Genomic DNA, 23140 nt, shown 5'->3' with positions numbered 1-23140 from the left:
GGTCCTGGTCACCTTTTTCCTCTCCCTTCTCACCTGTCAATTCCTTTTTAAACTACTCTTTTAAAATTTCCCCTAGAGTAAGTGTGGAGCTGGTTTTGGTGGTCCATGCCTTTGATCCCACGAACTCGGGAGACTAAGACAGGAGGATCACAAGTTTAAGGCCAGTCTCAGCAACTTAGCAAAACTCTGTCTCAAAATAAAAAAGGGTGGGGCATGTGACTCAATGGTAAAAAACGGGGAGTGGGGGTAGGGGACCTGGTAGGAAGAGAATAAGTGTGGAATGATCCTTTTTGGTATGTTGCATATATATATTATATTCTTTCTCAGTTTTTCTATTTTTATTTACTTAATTGGTAGGGGGGTGCAGTACTAGTGTTTGAACACATGTCCTTGCACATACTAGGCAAACACTCAACCACTGAGCTATATCCTAGCTCAGTTTTCTTCTTTTTAAATCCTATCTAGGATACCTAGGTTCTGGTTATAGTAATGCTACTAATTTATTATAATATCTTAGTAGGATTCATGGTCTCTACATCTATAAATTAAAGGAATAAAAGTAAATGAAAAAAGATGCTGATGACATTGAACATTTTGCCATGTGTCAGACATTCCTCTAGGCATTTACATATGTTAACTCATTTAATTCCTCACAACAGATTGTGTAAGTAATATCAACACTAATCCCATTTTATAGATGAAGAGTCAGAGAGGTCAGCCTTTCAGACTCAAGAGGTCAAGGAACTTGCCCCAGCTAATAAATAAAAGAGCCAGGATTCTTACCTATGCATTTTTACTTCAGAACCTATGCTCACAACAACTATGCTGTATTCCTTTCCTGTGAGGAAAGTGTTTCTAGTTTTTACCTTCTCTGCAATCTTGGAATTTGCAAAGCTGTCTGCCTCCCTTTCTCTAATATCTATCTTAGAAAAGAGGAGGTAGCTAATCACCTTCTGACCATCATTTGGAATGATGACTGATATATATTCCAGAGGTTAATATTAATTATAGGAAGCATGTCTTCATTTCTCTTTATGTCAGAGAAGAAGAATGGGATTCTTCTTTTTTTTTTTTTTTGAGTACCAATAAGTCTTTATTCATTGATTTTCCCAGGGAGAGGAGAAGGAAGGGAAGAGTCAGAATGTGTGTTATAAAATGATTAGAAAATAGGAAAGGAAGAAAGTATCTGGGTACAGCAAAATCAAATCATAATATAAAAACACCCCAATGGTCAAAGTGGCCACAAGATTGTTTAATAGGAGACGGACGAATGTAACTCCATGTTTACTGCTAGAAACCAAAGCTTTGTGTGAAATCTTGAATTTTATGGGGAGGGAGGGAGGGAGGGTGGGAAAGTATGTACCTATCTGTTCTTTCCCTGATCTCTTCCCCTCATTCCTGAAATACAGGAGACTAAGCCCCCTTGGGCTTTGGGATTCTTCTTAATAGTTGTTAATCTGCTGTGTTTCTTGGCATTCAGACTAGTGGTATTGGCTCTGAATGTGAGAATCGCCTAGGTTGCTTTGAAAAGCTGGGGACAGTGTTTACATAACAGAACAAAGACCTCATGCCCTGTGTTACAAGGGCTTCCCTGTATTGGTTCTGCTGTAACTCTGAGAGGCAGCTGAAAGGACCTGTAGGCTGCAGCTATTATACCTCCTTATCCCCCTATAGCTTACTTTCTACCCTTTGTATATGGGGTTTTTTTTTTTAATCTTTTAAACTGCTTTTGATTTCCATATATATATATATATATATATAAAGTTTTCCTTAATAATAATAAATGTCTTAGAGAAATGTAAATATCATAACAGCAGTAATCATTTTCAGGTTTCAGATTTGGCTTTGGTAAAAATAACATGCCTGATTTCACAGCCAAAGCCTGTTTCTCTCAAGAGAAAAACATAAGCTAGATTTATTTAACTTGACAGTCCCAGGCTTTATGTTCTTCTGATCTTTGGTCTTCTCTCCATCTAGTCCTGAATGGCATGGAATGCTCTACTCCCAAGCTGACAGCAAGAAGAAATCAAACCTCATGATGTCTCTCTTTGAGCCTGGTCCAGAACCTCTCCCATGGCTAGGGAAAATGGCACAACTGGGTCCTATTTCAGGTATAACCCAGATCAGATTTTACCTTACTGTTTCTTCTCTACCATTCTGAGTGTCTCCGACTGTAGTCAGGGAGCTGCCTAAGCTCCCTCATTGGTGTGCTGTGGTCTCTGAGGCTGGATGTGTACATGGAGAACCCCAGGAGAGTTTGATGTTTGAATTCAACTTTCACAGCTTAGAGGAAACCAAATTTAAGGTGATTTAAGTAAATAAAAATTCTAACTGCTTTGAGTTAAAAGTCACTCCCTGTTTTTTTCTTAGTGTACAATTTTTGGCCCAAGTAATCTCCAGTCATTCTTTTTCTTGTCATCTTGTCTTTTCCTCCTCTGCCTTGCAGTTTCCGAGATGTTGTTCTTTGTCTTCTTCTCTTGGGTTCTTAATCTCTCTTGAGTATTTCTTCAGTGATATTAGTTTCATCCTCCCTAAATCTGTAAATCTAGTCCCTCCTTATCTCTCCCTGAAATTTGAATTTTTTTTCTTTACAATTCTTAGTTGAACCTTTCCACCTGGGTATCTGCCTTAGTCTCAAGTTCAGCTTTTTTTTTTTTTTTTTCTTTTTAAAGAAATCATTATTTACCCCTTCTCCTTAAATTGTCCCTTCTTTTGATTTTGCTACTCCTTTTGATGAAGCCTTTGTGCTGTTCGATCCTGAGGTTCCAACTAGAGAGTTATCCTTCACTCATTTGGGCCCATTTCAGTTTCAGGGACACCTCCCATCTATTCTGGATGAAATAATTAGCCAGAGTTGCTTAAAGTCTAGTGGGAAGTGGACTTGATAAACAGTCTACACAAGATAAGTATTAGTCTAAAGGAGATGATGATCAAATCTGCTCTTCATAGAGGATTCCAGAAAATCTTCACAGGGGAGAGACATCCTAGCTGAGTTTTGAAGAAAAGGAGAAATTTGTAGAGCTGAAGAAGGAGGAAAGGGCTTCTAGGGAAACTAGAGCACCTATGGGAAGGAAAGGAACTGGAGTACAGATTGGGAGTTGAGGCAGATGATAGAGCAGAGGCTGGCAGGAGCTACAGCACAGCAGGCCTCATCAAAATGTGAAATATCAAGATTTTATTTTATAGATACTGGGAAGCAACCAAAGAGGAGTAATGTGTTCAGATTCTTCTAGCTACAGTGAAAACAGGATACTGGTTAGGAGACTTCATATTCAGGTGCTGGTGCCCCTGGAGTTGTGCAAAATAGCCATAATCCAAGTGAGAGATAAGAAATTTGCGTTTAGAACCAGCTATGATACATAGACCTATAATCTCAATGACTCAGAAGGCCAAGGTAGGACGATTGAAGGTTTGAGGCCAGCCTGCACAACCTACTGAGACCCTGACTCAAAATAAAATTGTGTAAAAGGACTTGGGATGTAGCTTTATGGTAAAGCACTTGTCTAGCATATGCAAGGCCCTAAGTTCAATCCCTGTCCCCCAATTAAAAGGCAGGGGCACCCTGCAGTTAGAAGTCACTATAGTAGTCCTGGAAATGGGAAGATGAAAGCCAGAACAGGGCAGTGGCTAGGAGTAAAAGATAACTAGGAGGTAGCATCAATAGTGTTTGCATATGAGAATGATCCCAGGTTTCCAGCTTTGGGTTCCAGGGTGGAAGGTAGTCTATTAACTGAAATAGAGAATAGGGAGAAAGAGTAGATTTGAGAAGAACATATTATTTGCATTTTGAGTCTGTGCCTTTGAGATATAAATAGAGGTGCTTAGAGACAATTCCTGAGGAATCTGGAGTTCAAGACAGGAGGCAGAGTTGGAAATTGAATTTTTAGTTATAAGCATATCATTGATGTTACAGTGGTTCACAAATTTGATATTTTGTGTACAAAAATAAACACTGTTCAGAAATTCCACTTCCTGGGTCCACCCACATGAGATTCTGATTCAGCAGGTTGGTCTGGATTCAGGCCCAGAAAATTGCAGAATGGTTAGTAAATATTAATATTACCCAAATGATTAAATCCAGGTGGTCCTTGACCATGCTTTAAGAAGCTCTGGTCGCAGGAAATATACATAATTTAAGGGGAAAAGAGAGCAAGAACCAAATTCCTGGAAAGCATCAACTACTAAGGTCAGTGGAAAGGGTATGAGAAAGAATAAGCAAATAAAAGAGGGAAAATAGAAGAGTGATGTCACAGAAGACAAGAAAAGAAAGCAGCTCCTGGTAGTGTCCTAGAAAGTCTCACACACACCAGATGCCAGCTAAGGTCTGAAGAAAGCCCTTAGTTGGGGGTGTAACTCAGTTATCGAGCACTTACCTAGCTGCATGGGTAAAGCCTACCCTGGGTTCACTACCCAGCACCACAAAAAAAGAAGGAAAGAAAGCCCTTTGCCCTTGAGACTTAGAGAAGATGTTAACTGAAATAGGGCCAAGAAGCTAAACTAAGAACCTGCAAACTTTCAGTAAAGGAATAGTAAATGTTTTCAACTTTGGGCCATGTGTCTCTGCCTCAGCCATTTAGCTCTGCCAGTGTAGCACAGAAGTACCAATAGTCCATATGCAAATGAATGGGAGTGACTGTGTTCCAATAAAACTATTTATTGGACTCTGAAATCTGAATTTGACTTAATAGATGTCATGAAACATTATTCTTCAGCCATTTAAATACAAAACTATCTCTTTTCTTTTTTTAAATTAAATTATATATTCAATTTGTTATACACAACGGCAGAATGCAATACATTTCATATTACACATATACAGCACAATTTTTCAAGTTACTGATTGTACATAAAGTACTTTCACACCATTTGTGTCTTCATACACAAATGGTGGTTCCATTTCCAGTTTTCCAAGGAATCTCCATACTGCTTAGGGTAATGTTGTCTAACTCATTCCACCATCATTCCTACCCCCTGCCCCCTCTCTTCCCCTCTCTCCCCTTTGCCCTATCTAAAGTTCCTCCATTTCTCCCATGCCACCCCCTTTACCATTAAGAGTCAGCATCCTCATATCAAAGAAAACATTTGGCCTTTGGTTTTTTGGGATTGGCTTACTTCAAGTAGCATTATATTCTCCCAACTCCATCCATTTACCTGCAAATACCATGGTTTTATTCTCTTTTAATGCTGAGTAATGTTCCATTGTGTATATATAGCAAAGTTTCCCTATCCATTCATCTACTGAAGGGCATCTAAGTTGGTTCCACAATTCAACTATTGTGAATTGTGCTGCTGCTATAAACATTGATATGGCTGTGTCCCTGTAGTATGCTGTTTTTAAGTCCTTTGGGTATAAACCAAGGAATGGGATAGGTAGGTCAAATGGTGGTTCCATTCCCAGTTTTCCAAGGAATCTCCATACTGCTTTCCATATTGGATGCACCAATTTGCAGTCCTGCCAGTAATGTATGAGTGTGCCTTTTTCCCCACATTCTCGTCAACACTTATTATTGTTTGTATTCATAATAGCTGCCATTCTGACTGGGATGAAATGAACTCTTAGAGTAGTTTTGATTTGCATTTCTCTAATTGCTAGAGATGATGAACATTTTTTTCATATGTTTATTGATTGATTGTATATCCTTTTCTGAGAAAAGGATACAGTCTGTTCAGTTCCTTTGCCTATTTATTGATTGGGTTATTTGTTTTTTGGATGCTTAGCTTTTTGAATTCTTTATATACCCTAGAAATTAGTGCTCTATCTGATGTGTGAGGAGTGAAAATTTGCTCCCCAGATGTAGGCTCTCTATTCACCTCACCGATTGTTTCTTTTGCTGAGAAGAAACTTTTTAGTTTGAGTCCGTCCCATTTATTGATTCTTTTTTTTTTTTAATATTTATTTTTTAGGTGTAGATGGACACAACACAATGCCTTTATTTTTATGTAGTGCTGAGGATCGAACCCGAGTCCCGCCTGTGCTAGACGAGTGCTCTACCGCTGAGCCACAATCCCAGCCCCCATTTATTGATTCTTGATTTTAATTCTTGCACTATAGGAGTCTTATTAAGGAAACTGGGGCCTAATCTGACATGATGGAGATTAGGATCTACTTTTTCTTCTATTAGATGCAGGATCTCTGGTTTTATTCCTGGGTCCTTGATCTACTTTGAGTTGAATTTTGTGCATGATGAGAGATAGAGGTTTTATTTCATTTTGTTGCATATGGATTTCTAGTTTTCCCAGCACAATTTGTTGAAGAGGCTATCATTTTTCCAATATATGTTTTTGGCACCTTTGTCTTATACAAGATAATTGTAATTTTGTGAATTAGTCTCTGTGTCCTCCATTCTGTACCATTGGTCTACCAGTCTGTTTCGGTGCCAGTACCATGCTGTTTTTGTTACTATTGCTCTGTATTATAGTTTAAGGTTTGGTATAGTGATACCACCTGCTTCACTCTTCCTGCTAAGGATTGCTTTAGCTATTCTGGGTCTCTAGTTTTTCCAGATGAATTTCATGACTGCTTTTTCTATTTCTATGAGGAATGCCATTGGGATTTTGATTGGAATTGCATTAAATCTGTAGAGTGCTTTTGGTAGTATGGTCATTTTGATAATATTAATTCTGCCTATCTAAGAGCAAGGTAGATCTTCCCATCTTCTAAGGTCTTCTTTGATTTCTTTCTTTTGGGTTCTGTAGTTTTCATTGTATAGATCTTTCACCAAGTTGATTCTCAAGTTTTTCTTTTCTTTTTTTTTTTGAGGCTATTATAAATAGCATAGTTTTCCTCATTTCCCTTTCAGCGTATTTGTCACTGATATACAGGAATGCCTTTGATTTATGGGTGTTGATTTTCTATCTTCTACTTTGCTGAATTCATTTATTAGTTCTAGGAGATTTCTGGTGGAATGTTTTGAGTCTTCTAGGTATACAATCATATCATCTGCAAATAGTGATAATTTGAGTTCTTTTCCTATCCGTATAATTTCTTTTGTCTGTCTGATTGCTCTGGCTAGAGTTTCAAAAACTATGTTAAAAAGTGGTGGTTAGAAGTGGTGAAAGAGGGCATCCCTGTCTTGTTCCAGTTTTTAGAGGGAATGCTTTCATTTTTTCTCCATTTAGAATGATGTTGGCCTGGGGCTAGCATAGATAGCCTTTACAATGTTGAGGTATATTCCTGATATCCCTAGTTTTTCTAGCGTTTTGAACATGAAGGGATGCTATATTTTATCAATTGCTTTCTCTGCATCTATTGAGATGATCATATGATTTTATCTTTGAGCCTATTAATGTGATGAATTATATTTATTGATTTCTGTATGTTGAACCAACCTTGCATCCCTGGGATGAACCCTGCTTGATCATAGTGCACTGATAACCTTTTTGATATGTTTTTGTATTCAGTTTGCCAGAATTTTATTGAGAATGTTTGCATCTATATTCATTAGAGATGTTGGTCTTAAGTTTTCTTCCTTTGATGTGTCTTTGTCTGGTTTTGGAATCAGAGTGATATTGGTCTCATAGAATGTGTTTGGAAGTATTCCCTCTTTTTCTATATCATGAAATAGTTTGAGAAGTATTGTTAGTACTTCTTTAAAGGTCTTGTAGAACTCAGCTGTGTATTCATCCGGTCCTAGATTTTTCTTGGTTGGTAGGTTTCTGATGACATCCTCTATTTCCTTGCTTGAAATTGATCTGTTTAAATTGTGTATATCATCCTGATTTCGTTTGGGCATATCATATGCCTCTAGAAATTTGTCAGTGCCTTTGATATTTTTCTATTTTATTGGAGTATGAATTTTCAAAATAATTTCTAATTATCTTTGTATTTCTGTGGTATCCGTCGTAATATTTCCTTTTTCTTTTTTTCAATTGATTTTCTTATCTTTTTAAAATACACGACAACAGGGGAATGCATTACAATCCTTATTACACATATAGAGCACAATTTTTCGTATCTCTGTATGTAAAGTATGTTCACGTTAATTTATGCCATTATACGTGTCCTTTTTTTTTGCATTACAATTCTTAGTACACATATATACCACAGTTTTTCATATCTCTGTATATAAGGTATGTTGACACCCAGTTCAAGTCTTCATACATGTTCTTTGTATAATGATGACCATCACATTTTACCATCCTTGCTAATCCCCTTCCCCTTCCCTTTCCCTCCCACCCCTCTTCCCTATTTAGAATTAATCTAATCTTCCCATGCTCGCCCTACCCTACTGTGAGTCACCCCCCTTATATCAGAGAAAACATTCAGCATTTGTTTTTTTGGGTTTGGCTGACTTCACTTAGCATTATCTTCTCCAAAGCCATCTTTTACCTGCAAATACCATGATTTTGTTCTTTTTTAATGCTGAGTAATATTCCATTGTGTATAAATGCCACATCTTTTTTATCCATTCATCCACTGAAGGACATCTAGGTTGGCTCCACAGATTAGCTATTGTGAATTGTAATATTTCCTTTTTCATCACGGATGTTAATAATTTGAGTTTTCTCTCTTCTTCTCTTCATTATCATGGCTAATGGTTTATCAATTTTTTTTTTTCCAAAGAACCAACTTTTTGTTTTGTCAATTTTTTAGGTTTTTTTCTTTTATCTCAATTTGATAGATTTCAGCTCTGATTTTAATTATTTCCTGTCTTCTACTGCTTTTGGGGTTGATTTGTTGTTCTTTTTCTAGGGCTTTGAGTCACAATGTAATATTAGGTCATTTATTTGTTGATTTTTTCTTCTTTGAAGGAATGAACTCCATGCAATGAACTTTCCTCTTGGAACTGCCTTCATAGTGTCCCAGAGATTTGCATATATTGTATCGGTGTTCTCATTTACCTCTGAGAATTTTTTAATCTCCTCCTTGATATCTTTTGCAACCCATTGTTCATTCAGGTGTTGGGGTATCTTTTATTTTTTATTTTATCATTGATTTCTAATTTCATTGCATTGTGGTCTGATAGAATGCAGAGTAGTATCTCTACTTTTTTGTATTTACTAAGATTTGCTTTGTGGCATAATATATGGTCTATTTTAGAGAAGGATCCATGTACTGCTGAGAAGAAAGTATATTCTCTCGTTGATGGATAATATACTCTATATATGTCATTTAGACTGAGTCTCACTATATTGCCCAGGCAAGTCTCAAACTCCTGGACTCCAGAAGTTCTGTCTCAACCTCCCAAGTTGCTGGGACTAAAGATTTGCACCACAATGCCCAACTAAAAACCATTCTTCTTTTGGTATTGGGGATTGAACCCAGGGACTCTACCACTGAGTTACACCCCCAGTTCTTTTCATTTTTTATTTTGAGATAAGTTGCTGAGGTGTCACAAAGTTGATGAGGCTGGCCTTGAACTTGTGATCCTCTTGACTCAGCCTCATGAGTTACAGGGATTACAGGGTGTGCTACCACACCCAGCTAAAAACCATGCTTAACTCAAAAGACAGGCAACAATTCAATCCTTGATTTGGGATCCAAGACTGGAGTTTTTAAAGCTGGAGAGTCTGGGGATGTAGCTTTGTGGTAGAGTGCTTGTCTCACATGCACAAGGTCAATCCTCAGCACCACAAAAAAGTAAAAATAATAATAAATAAGTAAAGTTTTAAGAGGAATAGAAACACAGAGGAACAAAGAGGACATTGCTGGCTCAAAATAAGTAGGAAATAGGCCCATAATTGGAGAACACAGAATACATGGTAGAGGAAGTTGTTTGTGTGTGTGTATGTGCATGAGTGTCTGTAGACAGGAGTTTCTTATGTCCTTCATCTTGACTCTGTAGCATTCCTACGTTCATTCTGTCTTTCATTATTGTTCTTGGCTTCTTTTGGCTTTACCTTTCATTTAAAATTAAAAGTTAATTATCTGTAGCCTACCGACCAAATTGGCCATTGTCTATTTTTTTAAATAAAGTTTTACTGAAACGGTCACACTCATTCATTAACATATTTTCTATGGTTGCCTTCCTGCTACAGTGGCAGAGTTGAGTATGTCAGAAGCCACATGACTTATAAAGTCTGAAATATTTGTTGTCTGTTCTTTTACAGAAAATATTAACAAACCCCTGACCTAGACTATTGTGATAGTTTCCACCAATGATGTTTATCCATAATTTAAGATAATAGCTTTCAGACTCCTTTCTGATCTAGCAACACTCCTTATATTTATTCTTCATTCACATTGAACTGTCCTATATTCATGTTGTTGTTGTTTTTTCCTTCTTTGGGTCTTTTTTTCTTTTCAGTGGGGATAATAATAATTAATATTTTGGGCTGGGATTGTGGCTCAGCAGTAGAGCGCTTGCCTAACACATGCAAGGCCCTGGGTTCAATCCACAGCACCACATAAAAATAAATAAATAAAACAAAGCTATGGTGTCCAACTACAACTAAAAATAAATAAATATTTAAAATAGTAATAATAACTAACATTTTATTGAACTTCATGCCATGCACTGTGCTAGACACTCACTTAATTCTCACTACAGTCTTAAGAAGTTGGGAGTGACATTATGATAACAAATAATAATGAATAAGATCTACCTTAGAGGGCTGTTGAGAGCATTTATCAAGGGACTATATGTAAAATACATATACAATAGACTCATAATGGTGGATACTACTGTTTTTGTGTTTTTCAAAGCAGAACATGCAAAACAGTACTAATAGTCCCTCCTACTCCTAATTCTGTTCCTATAGTAAAATTCAAACATTTTTTGATACCAGGGATTAAACCTAGAAGTCCTCAACCACTGAGCTACATCTCAGCCTTTTTAATTTTTTATTTTGAGACAGGGTCTCACAAAGTTGCTTAGAGCCTCACTAAGTTGCTGAGGCTGGCTTTGAACTTGCGATCCTCCTGTCTCAGCCTCCTGAGCTGCTGAGATTGCAGGCATTCGCCACCATATCTGGCTCTCTCTTGATGTTTATTTACACTACTAAATAATGTAAGTATATAGCTAGTTCTTGATCTTTTATATATATTTTAGATGTTATTTTTGGCTTTTTTAATACTTGTTGCCTATATGTCGTCCTGAGCCTTCCCTTCATATCTCTCCATGAATCTCCTTGCATGACTCCTACTGAGAAAGGGGTGCATGGGAAATAAATGTTTTTTTTGAGATCTTCTATTTTGGAAATGACTCCTTTATTCCATCCTTTACACTTCATTGATTGGTTGAAAGAGTTTTAAGATGGAAAATGTTTTCTCTCTGTTGTGAAGCATCACTCTGTTGCCTTTTCTAGCTTCCAGTGTTACTAAGAGGCTAGTACCATGCTGACTCCCAGGCCTTTGACCTTGGGCTGTATCTTGTCTGTACTCCTTGAAGATCTTTGTATCTCTGATATTTTGAATTTTTAAAATGATTTTCATAGTTGTTGGTATCTGCATTCATTTTGCTGTGTGAGCACAATGAACCTTTTATGTCTGGCACTTCATGTTCTTCAGTAAAGAGCACACAAATTATCTATTTGATTTTCCTATCTTTATATTCGCTGTTCTCTCGTTCAAGAGCATATTATTTGTGGTGGGGGTGGGGGTGTATAATTTTCTGTCTTTTCCTACCCATTTTTCTCTGCCTTCTATGAGGTATCTTCATCTTCACCATGCCTTTGTTTTTTTATTTCTATCTTATTTCTAAGAGTCTCTTATTCATTTTTCACAAATGTAGTATTTCCTGTCTGCTAATGCAGTTACCATATATAGGCTCCAAACAAAATTCAGGATAGGTTACGACTAGATCCTGAGATATTTGATACTAATTACTGAATGCTATAGAATAATAGGATCTTAAAAAAACACTTTCTGCCAGAAAAACCTGGGACAGCTTCATGGAGGGAGTAGGCTAAGATCTGGACCTGGAATATAGATAGGTAAGTGGACGAGTAAGGAATAGCAGTGTTGAGTGTGGGAAAAGTGTCAACCTTGGAACCAAGGCCGCTGAGTCACTATCAAACCTGTGTTAGTTCAGCCTCTCTGAAGCTTACTTTCCTCATCTTTAAAGGAACTAATAATGTCTACCTTCTAGGACTGCTGCATGAATATAAGCTGTATATGTAAAATATCTGGTATATGGCTGGAATTTAATAAAGATTGTTTATTCTGTATGTTCCTTGCACCAGAAAACTATATTCTCTAGGTACAATTCCTAGAACACTGTTTGCTGTATACTGGGATCTTACTATAGATAATGAATGAATGAGTGAATAAATGAATGAATGTGAATGGGAGCATATTCCGGACAAGAGGAATAACAGAAATAATGGCAGGGAAATTGGAGATAAATATGCCTTATAGGACAGTACCCGTAGGATCTCAGCTTGACCAAAAATGGTTTATATATTGATAAGTATTAATGGAAATACGTTGGAGTGTTTGGACAATATTTTTTGGAGAAGTAGGAAGGGTAAACAAGCAATTTGAGGCCAGTATTAAGGTGTTTTGATTAGTGACCAAATCAGGGTTGGAGACTATCTGGCTCAGAGAAATGGATCTTATTCCTGTTTTCAAAATGAATATTTGGGCAAAGGACTTAAGCTCCTGAATTGCTAAGAATGATTCCTACTCTGTCCCAGACTGTAGTAATAATAAGGAACAGTTAAGTTTAAGTGTACTTTGCAGATTTGTGATAGAATGTCCTTGAATTGAGAAGCAGGTGCAAAAGACAGAAACTCTGCTTATCTGCATAGCTGTCAAACCACCATGGCTTTAAATCTTTGAGTGCTCTTCACTAGTAAAAGTGTTTCTTCCCTTGTTTTCCTTAATTTGTCTGTGTATAATTTCCCTTTTTAATTATTTTTGATGCGTAGACCTAGACTGTCTAATCCAGTAGCAACTAGCCACATGAGGCTCTTTAAATTTAATTAAAATTAAATAAGCTTTAACCAGGCACTTTGGCGCATGCCTGTAATCCCAGCTACTTGGGAGGCTGAGGCAGGAAGATCATAAGTTTGAGACTAGCCTGGGTAATTTAGCAAGACCCTGTCTCAAGATAAAAAAAAAGGGGGGGGGTGGCGCTGGGGATGTAGCTCAATAGTAGAATGCCCTTGGGTTCAACCCAAGTACTATGAAAAAAAAACAAAAAAAGAATAAAATTCAGTTCCATATGTTATAGAATGCTCAGTAGCTAGTGGCTACAATTTTAGACGGCACAGGCACAGTTCCTTTCCAATATCACAGGAGAGTGCTGGGCTAGAATGTAGAGCGCTGTAATGTGTATACACAGGCCGCCTTAATTTATGAAGCAGATAAACATGTTTTTTTTAAAGACTTTAAGCTTGTTTTTCACTTTCATAGGCCTCCATTGGTTGTTTGGTCTCCTACATCAGTGGCTTCCTTCTAAGAACAGGTTCTCCATCCTGACTGAAGTTAATGGACGTAATAGGATATAGCAGATTGAGCTATTCAAAGAGCTGCTAGCCTAATTGGAAATGTAATTGATTGTGTTTTGCCAGATGTCATTTCAAGAATGTCTTTTTCTTTAAGATGCTAAAGAAAACCCTTATGGTGAGGATGACAATAAGAGCCCATTCCCCCTGCAGCCCAAAAACAAACGCAGTTATGCCCAGAATGTGACTGTTTGGATCAAACCCAGCGGCCTGCAGGTACCGTTACCATTTACTTTGCTTTTCACTGTGGACAGGAGGAGGTGTTTGGGCAGCAGGCAGGCAGACATTTGATTTGATTTTCATTTCCTTTGATACTTTATAATTCATTTACTTCTAATGTTGTTATTATTTCCAAAAAGGATTTGAGATGGCCTACAGTAAAACATGGATATAGCAAAATCATTTTTTACAAATTTAGAGCAATAAGAAACCTAGAGGAAGATCAGAACGAATTGTGCCTGGAACCCCAAGGCAAAATGTTAATTGTATTTGAGCAGTTTAGCTTTGAGCTTCCTTCTAACCAGCATCAAAAAAGAAACGTGGGTTTTATGGTTTTCTTTGTCTGATTAAAAAAAAAAAAAGAAGCGTGTCAGTTCTTCCAAAGAGACATATTTTCCTGGCATTGGATATTAATGTAAATTTTTTCACATAGTGAGGCATTGAATAATATAACCAGTGTTGTCTTTAACAATAGCTTTGAAACAAAAAATTAGCATCTTTATGGCTATTACTTTCACTCCTGCAATAGAACCCAAGCCAAGACATTACATTGTAGTTCCACAAAATACTTCCATAGGAAGCTAAGATAAACAGGTTCTTCTTTGAGCACCTCTTTACATTTCTTCCTCTGATGAGTTGAGTCTAAGCCAAGAGAAGAGGCAGTCAGGCCTCCCGACAACAAGTATAGCTCCCCTTGACTGCAGAGTCTCTTTGAGCCTGTTTTCCATGGCAGCTGAACCATGTTCTCCCTGGGCTAAGAAGTCAGGGACCTCTTCTCTTAATTGGAAAAGAAGTCTGCCTCCTTCTTCCATCCCTGACCTTAGTACTTCCTTGTCAGAGGATCAGAGGTACCATTTTTACCATCAGTTATAGCTGAATTTTATATATACATGTGTGTGTGTGTGTGTGTGTAAATAGATGGACACAATACCTTTATTTTATTTTTTATGTGTAGTGCTGAGGAGTGAACCCAGTACCTCATAGGTGACCAGCAAGTACTCTACCACTGAGCCACAACCCCAATTGAATTTTTATAAATTATTTAAATTTTGTTTTGGTACTTGATTTATTTTTTTATTATTATTATCATTTTTTGTTGTAGATGGCCACAATATATTTATTTATTATGTGGTGCTGAGGATCGAGCCCAGTGCCTCACACATGCAGGGCAGGCGCTCTACCATTGAGCCACAACCCCAACTGGTTTATTTTATTTTTTTTTAAATATCTTTTTAGTTGTTGATAGACCTTTATTTATTTGTATGTGGTACTGAGAATCAAACCCAGTGCCTCACAGGTGCCAGGTAAGTGCGCTACTGCTGAGCCCCAGACCCAGCCCTGGTTTATTTTTTATTATAGTAAAATATACACGATGTAAAATATTCCACTTCAACCCTAAAGTGTACAGTTTCGTAACATTTAGTATATTCACAGTGTTGTACAACCCTCACCACTTATAGTTCCTGAACTTTTTAATCATTCCAAAAGGAAACCCTATAGCAAGTCACTCTACATTGATTCCCAGATCATGGCAGCCGCTAATCTGCTTTTTGTCTCTATGGATTTGACTATTCTAGATATTTCTTAAAAATGGAATAATACAGGCTAAGGGTGTAGCTCAGGGGTAGAGCACTTGCCTAGCATGAGTGAGTTTGATTCCCCTGCACTGTATAAATAAAGGAAGGGAGGGAACAATACAATTTGTGGCCTTTTGTATTTGCCTTCTTTCACTGGCAATAATGTTTTCAGGATTCATACATGTTGTAGCATGTGTCAGTCAGTATTTTTTTTTCTTTCTATGGTTGAATGGATATTCCATTGCATAACTATGCCACATTTTTTCATCCACTCAGTTGGTGGGTATGGGAGTTGTTTCTACCTTTAGGCTATTAGGAATAATGCTTTTATTTTCAAGTACAAGTTTTTGTTTGAACACCTGTTTTCAGTACTTTAGGTATAAGCTTAGGAATCAGAGTGCTGGGTCATATGGAATTCCAGGTTGAGTGTATTGAGAAGCTGCCAGACTTTCACAGTAATCACACCATTTACATTCTTAACATCAATGTTATAAGTGTTTCAATTTTTCCACATGCTCATCGATATTTTTTTATTTTCCATTTTTTTTTGATAGCTGTCCTATGAAGTGTTATATATCATTGTGGTTTTAATTTTATTTTCCTAATGTAAGATATTGTGTATCTTTTCATGTGCTTATTGGTTATTTATGTATCTTCTTTAGAGAATTACCTGCTCAAGTCGTTTGTCCATTTTTTAATTTTTTTTTTTTCCTTTTTGGTACTAAAGATTGAACCCAGAAGCACTTTACCAATGAGCTACATCCCCAAACACCTTTTTAAATTTTTAAACAGGGTATCACTAAGTTTTTGAGGCTAGCCTCAAACTTGTGATCCTCCCACCTCAGCCTCCTGAGTTGCTGGGTTTATAGGCATGCACCACCCCATCTGGCTTATCTTTTTGTTGAGTTTATGTATTCTGAATAATAAACCCTTAGCAACTAAATAGTTTATAAATATTTTCTCCCATTCTGTAGATTGTCTTTCATACTCTTGATAGTGTCCTTTGATGCTCTAAAGTAAATTTGTTTTGATTAAATCAAATTTCTCCACTTTTTTGCTTTTGTTGCTTAATTGTGCTTTTTGTTGTCATAACTAAGAGATCATTGCCAAATCTAAGGCTATGAAAATTTGCCTATGGGGGCTGGGGTTGTGGCTCAGCAGTAGAGTGATCGCCTCGCACATGGAGACCCTGGGTTAGATCCTCAGCACCATATAAAAATAAATAAGTGAAATAAAGGTATTGTGTCCAATTATAATTAAAAAATAAATATTTTAAAAAATTTACCTATGTCTCTTTCCAAAATTTTTTATCATTTTAGCTCTTATATTTAGGTCTCTGATCAATTTTGAGTCAATTTTTTTATATGTGGTATGAGTTAACAGTCCAACGTCACTCTATTGCATGTGGCTATCCAGTTGTTCCAATACCAGTTATTGAAGATTCTTCCACCATTAAATGATCCTGGCATCCTATAAAAAAGCAACTAGTTGTGGGTACATGGTTGTACTGGATATTTTTCTGTGGGACAGATTAATTTCTTTTATGATCATCAAATCTTTTGAAGGAGAAAGGTGCTTTACTAATGTTGAACCAGAACACTGACATTAAACAGAAGGAATCTTTTGACACTGTAACTGTTATCCTGTTCATTTCTTGAAACATTTAGAGCCATATTTTTGTATTCTTTCCATTTTTACCAGAGAATTCTAACATTGGAATTCTTTTTACCTTTAATAGACAGATGTACAGAAGATTTTAAGAAATGCAAGGAAACTACCTGAAAAAACACAGACATTCTATAAGGTGAGATGACCAGAATTACATTAGAAGAAGATGTGCCTGGGGATGTGCCCAAGAGAAATGGTTCACGTAGCAAGAGTCTGAGGTAGGGGCCTAGGGATGGAGCTCAGTGGTACAGCATTTGCCTCACATGTGCAAGGGCACTAAGTTTGATTCCTAGTACCACCTCCCCCACCCCACCCCCAAAATAAAGACTGTTGGGTAGCTGCATGGATATGGGCAACGATTAGAAATGAATGACTTGTGCCTTTTTTCTCATCATTAGTCAGCAGAAGTGATGGGTCTGCTCTTGCCTTACAATCAAAGAATTAGGAGTGTTTAGATGGTCCAGCTCTACATAGGCTCTGTTCAGGAGGGCTTCTCCAGGCAAGTGCTGCTGTGAATGGCTGAGGGAGGCAGCTAAAAGGACCTGCACCCTCACGATCACTCCTGTGTGGGTATCTAGTCCAACCTAAGCAGTGTATGTGACTTCCTGGGATGTGAAATTGCCCAGAACATTCTTATCACACTAGAGAAACTGCTTCCAGAAATGACTTTTAAAATCACACACTTATGAATTGCAAAGTGGTCGTTCCTCATTGAGCCTAGCTAGTCTAGAACCAGTGGTTGAGAGACTAAAGTTACAAGGGAGGGGGTAGAGTCAGGAGCTTACTCCATTTCTCCTGTCCATCCTGTGTTCCACTGAAATTAGATTAAGTGCAGCGTCAGATGTGTCCTACCTTGCTAATCTTAAAATATGGCACACACAGTCACCCTCAGGCTAGCATCTCTTCTGGAGAATGTACCATTTTGTCTGGTGTTATGTCATTACCTTTATTCACTGTTGTCTTCAAACCTAATATGTAGCAAGCTGTTGAAATCAAGTAAAATTTGCAGCTTTAATCAGAGTTCAATCAGAGAGCTTCCTAGCCGCCTTATTCCCTCCCCACTTGAAGCCCATAATCCCCCCTCAGCTGCAGTCCCTGACTCTCTGCAGTTTTCTACAGAACTGGAACCTTTCTGTTAAACATGGTACACTTGTATTGTGACTTTCTGAACTTTTCACCTTTTAATAGATGTTAATAGAGAGGTGGTCAGAGAGCCTGTTTCTTTTCTGGGTTCATATAACTAACGCTATAAGAGAGCTAGAAGCCTCTGGCTTCTGTGCCTGCAATGGACAAGGAAGGGGTTATCCTTACTTTGAAAACAAAACCTCTGAGACCCAAAGGGGCTACATGGCTTGCCCAGATCACACTAAGTGGTTGATGGGACACTTTCTTCATATTTCTCTGCTTACATCTACTACCCACCTTTTTTTTTTTTTTTTTTTTAAGGCGGGACAGTCTTTCTGGCTGATTGCTCTAAACATGTTCTCTATCATTCTTTTGAATCCACGGCAGAGGAACCAGAAGGTTAAGAGCTTTCCGAGATTTGAAGCCTTTTTTCATACCCACATAACAGAGGAAAGGTGACCCTCCTCATAATTATTTGTAAATAGATTAGGTATGCAAAGTGGTCACCTCCGTGTTTAACATAACTGCTTACTTAACTATGATGAGGATGATGACCTGTGTTTGTCACCTCAGTCTTCTTATCTAGCTGCTGGTCACCTATAGAGGAACCGTTTGCCAGTTACATCATCACTCTCATTACTGCCTTCTCTGTATAAAAATTTGTCCTCACATAAAAATGGTCCCTAAGAGTTGAGGGTTGAGGAAAATTTGTTCTAAGCCAGGTACTCAGAAGGTATGTGACAAGAGCACATTTCAGGAACATTGGTGTTTATTCTTGTTCAGGAGCTGAACCGTTTACGAAAAGCTGCCCTGGCCTTTGGTTTCCTGGACCTGCTCAAAGGGGTGGCTGACATGCTGGAAAGGGAGTGCACGCTGCTGCCCGACACTGCCCACCCTGATGCCGCATTCCAGCTGACCCATGCTGCCCAGCAGCTCCAGCTGGCCAGCACTGGCACCTCGGAGTATGCCGCTTATGATCACAACATCGCACCTTTGCATACAGACTTCTCCGGGAGCAGTACTGAAAGAATGTGAAACTGGCTTTTGGAGCCTTTTTTTTTTTTTTTCCATTTTAACTGAAAATGATTTAGCGCAAAAACTTTTCCAGTATGTTCACCTGGAACAACTACCCATAAACCTTCCTGAGGCTGGCTCAGAACACCACTTACTGGTTTAAATGACTTTGATAGTCTAAGAAGGGTCTGAGGGTGGTTAGCTGGTGCTTCCTGGACTAAGACGGCTGTTGCTCCCTGAGAAGCACATCTCTTGAGAAGCTTGAAGGACTATGAGCATGGAGCTACCCCGCCTTCCTCAGGAAATTTGACTGGCAAGGGTGCAGTTTTCTGGCTTCCAGAAGCATCGTCTCCAGGTTTATCTCAACCATTTTCAAGCTTCTGTCTTTGGGATGAGCAACCCAGACTGCCTGGGATTTATTGAGTCCAAACCCAACTCCACTGTGTTCCAGAACTTTCCTTAGAACTTGGTAAAACATGGTGGTAACCCTTAGGTGCTTTTGGTATATCTTGAGATACTAACTTTTAAACAGCAATCATATGTGTAAAATGATTCCTGTCTCTTCAAGCTTTTTTGATTTTCTATAAAATAGTTTTACTGAGAAACTAATGGTCCTTTGCTTTTTCGTCTGTCTTATCACTTGAATACAGTTCAGCTTCCTAAGGGGCACAAATTCATAAACGTGACAATTTCTTGTGATCTGTACTGACTTCATTATGTCTGACTGACACACTTGGTAGCCTAAGGTCGTGACAGACCACTATTTCAGGGTCAGGCTCCTAACCCACCAGCTAGTTTCATGAACTTAGGCAAGTCCTGCAATTTCTGGAGGTTTCATTTACATCAGCAACACTTTCCCAGCTGTTCTGGAAGAATGCCCTCAGGCTTCAACCAAGCCACTATCTTTGGTTTAGCATGCTGAACTACTGTATGATATTTTGCCTGAACAAAAGACTTGAACAGTTTGAAAACCATTAGACACAAGACTAGGATTTTGATTGTAAATGTTTTTAATAGAAATACACAATCTTTCACTTTCTCAGACAGCAATAAAAGGATTCCTATCACTAAGAATACAGGATTTTGCCACAAGAATGCAGCATAATCTACTGCAAAGCTGATCTGCCCATTTACACAGTTGAAGGAATATCAGAAGTCAATACAAACAAGTGTTGACAGAAGTTACAGACATGCAAAATACCCTTCAGTGCAATGAGTTTTTTAAAAATCAGCCCGCTTATGGTAATCAGATGCTTTAGGTCAACTCAAGTTTCCACCGTGGGCTCAGTGAAATAGCATTAACTAATCCAGTCTCCCTTCCCCCAAGAACAACGGGAGTGGCAGAACACAAAGCGCTACCATGCTTAAATTGTTTTAGACAAGTGTTACTTCTAACACTTATTTACTTGGTTTATGTGGAATGTGTTAGAGGAAACTGATTTTTTTTACAATGGCCAACCATTCTAAACTTTTTTCAATTTCCCTTTCCCTTTTGGTGGGTTTCCTGCAGGAATCCTTATTAAAGGATCAGCTGGTCATTCCCCAGCTAAAGTTCCCACCCTCTGTTTTCAGTGTCCTACTGCAGACAGGTAAAAAAGGCAATCTTAACAACAGCAGAAAAAAAGGTGTTTGTGAGGTTCAAAAATGTATATAGCCTCACCCCTCACTCAGAGAAACACACAACTAAATGGACTCAGGCAGTACAGGGGAACAAAGGCTGACTTTTATGTTTGCAGTTCAAAAGTTGGGTAGGCATGTTTGGCCTACTTTAATGTTTCAGTTTGCCAAAGACTATATTGTCAGCAACTGTATCACTGACAACTGGCCCACATATTTGTGTTCCCTTCTGATCCCTGAAGCCATTGAGTTTAGAACACTTATAATGTCCCTCTTTAGTGTTGAAAACATTTCTGATTTACCTAGAAATAAATAAATAATCATGGGTGTTCCAAGGTCCCTGTTTCTCCCAAATCACTCTGTCCCTTCAATGCCCACACAGGTAAGCACTATAGTAATAGATGATGCTAGGCCAAAAGATGTCAGATGTAAAATGTGCTCCAGCCCCATCTGACTCAGAAATGTTTTATCAATGACCAAGACTAATTGACTTTCAACAAGTCAATGCCACCCCACTACGCAAGTAACCCCTTGGGTACCTTATAGGTATAGAGCACTGAAACAATATCTCTGGCATGTAAGAACCCGACGATATGAAGTGGGGTAGGGCTTAGCCTTTTGTGTCATTACTGAATACACAAGAATGAACCTGTTGTCAGATACCAGGAATCCATGTCATGCAAGTATTACATGAAGATAATATAGTAAATTCAGAAATGTTACTGGGGAAAGAAAGATAGCCTCACTGAGAATTTTTTAACTTTAAAAAAAAAATGTTTACATCAGTACAAGAAGGTAAAACTGTAAGAATCATAGATTAGGCTCAAACTGGCAAGAAACCATCTAAATCTCTCTTTTTAGTGGATCTTTTTCTTTTTTTGTCCATAGCGCCGCCTGCGCTGTTTATAAAGGTGACGAAAATTTATATATAATCCTGAAAAAGAAAAAAGAAATGAGAATGCTCATCTAATATAACCAGAAACTCTTGGGGTGAGCACACTGTATATTCTTTCTTTTTTTTTTTTCCTTTCATTTCTTTTGTTTTTGGTGGTACTTGGGATTGATCTAAGGGGTGCTTTACCACTCAGCTAAGTTCCCAGTCTTTATTTTTAATTTTGAGACATGGTGTCTCTAAGTTGCTAAGGCTGGCCTTGGACTCTCAAGCCCCCTGGCTCAGTCTCCTGAGACTGGGATTACAGGCATGTACCACTACGCAACTGTCTGTTCTTCATATTCTACAGCACTAAGTTTATTGAGGCTGTTCAGGAAGTACAACTTAGAACCATCAGTAACAATGCACAACTCTTCCCCAGGGGTTTAAAACTTAATCTCTTCCCACATTTTATTAAGAAAATTTCAAGCAAATAAAATCTTTGTAGAGTGAACAACATCTGCATTTAACTTTTTACTTTATCACATACATTCCTACTCATCCGACCATCTATCTCATTTTTGAGGCATTTCAATGCTAGGTGCAGACAACACACTACCCATAAATGGTTCTTAAAGTATAGTTCAATATTTCTTTTCTTTTTTGATACTGGGGATTGAACCCAGGAATGCCACTGGCCCAACCCTTTTTATTTTGAGACAGGGTCTCACTAAGTTGCAGAGCCTGGCTTTCAACTTATGATCCTCGTGCCTCAATCTCCCAAGCTGAGATTATAGGCATGGGCCACTGCAACCAACCAATATTTATTTTTTATTCCCTTTTGCATACAATGAAATGCACAAACAAGAAGTATAGAAATAACCTGTTTTAAAATTCAAGACAACCTCAAGAACATGTTTTAAGCAATAGTCTGAAGAAATATGAGACAAGCTAGGCATGGTGGCACACATCTGTAGTCCCAGCTGCTCAAGAGGCTGAGATAGGAGAATCACTTGAGCCCACAAGTTTGAGACCAGCTTAAAAAACAGCAAAACCATCTAAAAAAAATAAATACAATGCAATACAATGAAACTATGGAAATGCTTTTCTAGGAAGCACAATTCCATGAATTGGGAAATAGAATTAAGAGTCAGAAATTTTAATTCCACTTAATCACTGAGTAGATCCCATAGCTTAGTCTCACCTTAGTTTCCTCATTCGTACAATAGGGTTAAAAATGCTTTATTTTAAAGAAAAAGGTGTGGGGGTGGTCCACAAAAATCAAAAGATCAGTATAACATATACATGCTAAGCACGCTCTACCAGTGAGCTAGTTACAACCCCAGGAAGGCTTTTAAATTTCTCATGTTTGTAATAATAATTCAGATGTACTTTCTTTCCCCTTTAGTTCTTAGTTTTTATGAATTAAGGCAGGAATTTGTAATTTTATATACAGGTAAACTAGTAAGCAAGCAGATTGTGTGTGGCCGGGGGAGGGGAGGGTGTTCCTACTGTGAGCTAGAGGCTCTGTAACAGCCCTCTGGTGGCAGGAAGCTTTTTCCTTCCCTCCTGCCAACTGCGCTACTGCTTCTTAGAGAAGCTGGGGAGGCTGGATGAGGAATGTGCTACTGAAACTAGGAAAGTATAAAGATCTGTTTCC

The 23140-nt window shown here is 38.0% G+C and overlaps 2 protein-coding genes across 6 annotated transcripts in view; one reads left to right on the top strand and one right to left on the bottom strand.

The window, feature by feature from the left end:
• Positions 1-19597, top strand: part of Ints14 (integrator complex subunit 14) — a 35895-nt gene extending 16298 nt beyond the window's left edge. For all 4 annotated transcript variants that reach the window (XM_027926037.2, XM_027926041.2, XM_027926038.3 and 1 more), the window contains 4 exons: positions 1978-2111; positions 13487-13605; positions 16924-16989; positions 18762-19597. In XM_027926037.2, the coding sequence (XP_027781838.1) occupies positions 1978-2111; positions 13487-13605; positions 16924-16989; positions 18762-19013 (571 nt within the window). In that variant the 3' untranslated portion in view covers positions 19014-19597. The remainder of the gene's footprint in view (positions 1-1977; positions 2112-13486; positions 13606-16923; positions 16990-18761) is intronic.
• Positions 19598-19984: 387 nt separating this feature from the next.
• The window catches only part of Hacd3 (3-hydroxyacyl-CoA dehydratase 3), a 34237-nt gene continuing 31081 nt past the window's right edge, over positions 19985-23140 (bottom strand). For both annotated transcript variants that reach the window (XM_027926079.2, XM_071608400.1), the window contains exon 11: positions 19985-21543. In XM_027926079.2, coding sequence (XP_027781880.1) covers positions 21467-21543 — 77 coding nt within the window. In that variant the 3' untranslated portion in view covers positions 19985-21466. The remainder of the gene's footprint in view (positions 21544-23140) is intronic.

This window comes from Marmota flaviventris, chromosome 2, assembly GCF_047511675.1.
Source record: "Marmota flaviventris isolate mMarFla1 chromosome 2, mMarFla1.hap1, whole genome shotgun sequence".
NCBI lineage: Eukaryota > Metazoa > Chordata > Mammalia > Rodentia > Sciuridae > Marmota > Marmota flaviventris.
The sequence above is the reverse complement of the archived record's forward strand: the minus strand, read 5'-3'. Positions and strand labels throughout refer to the sequence as shown.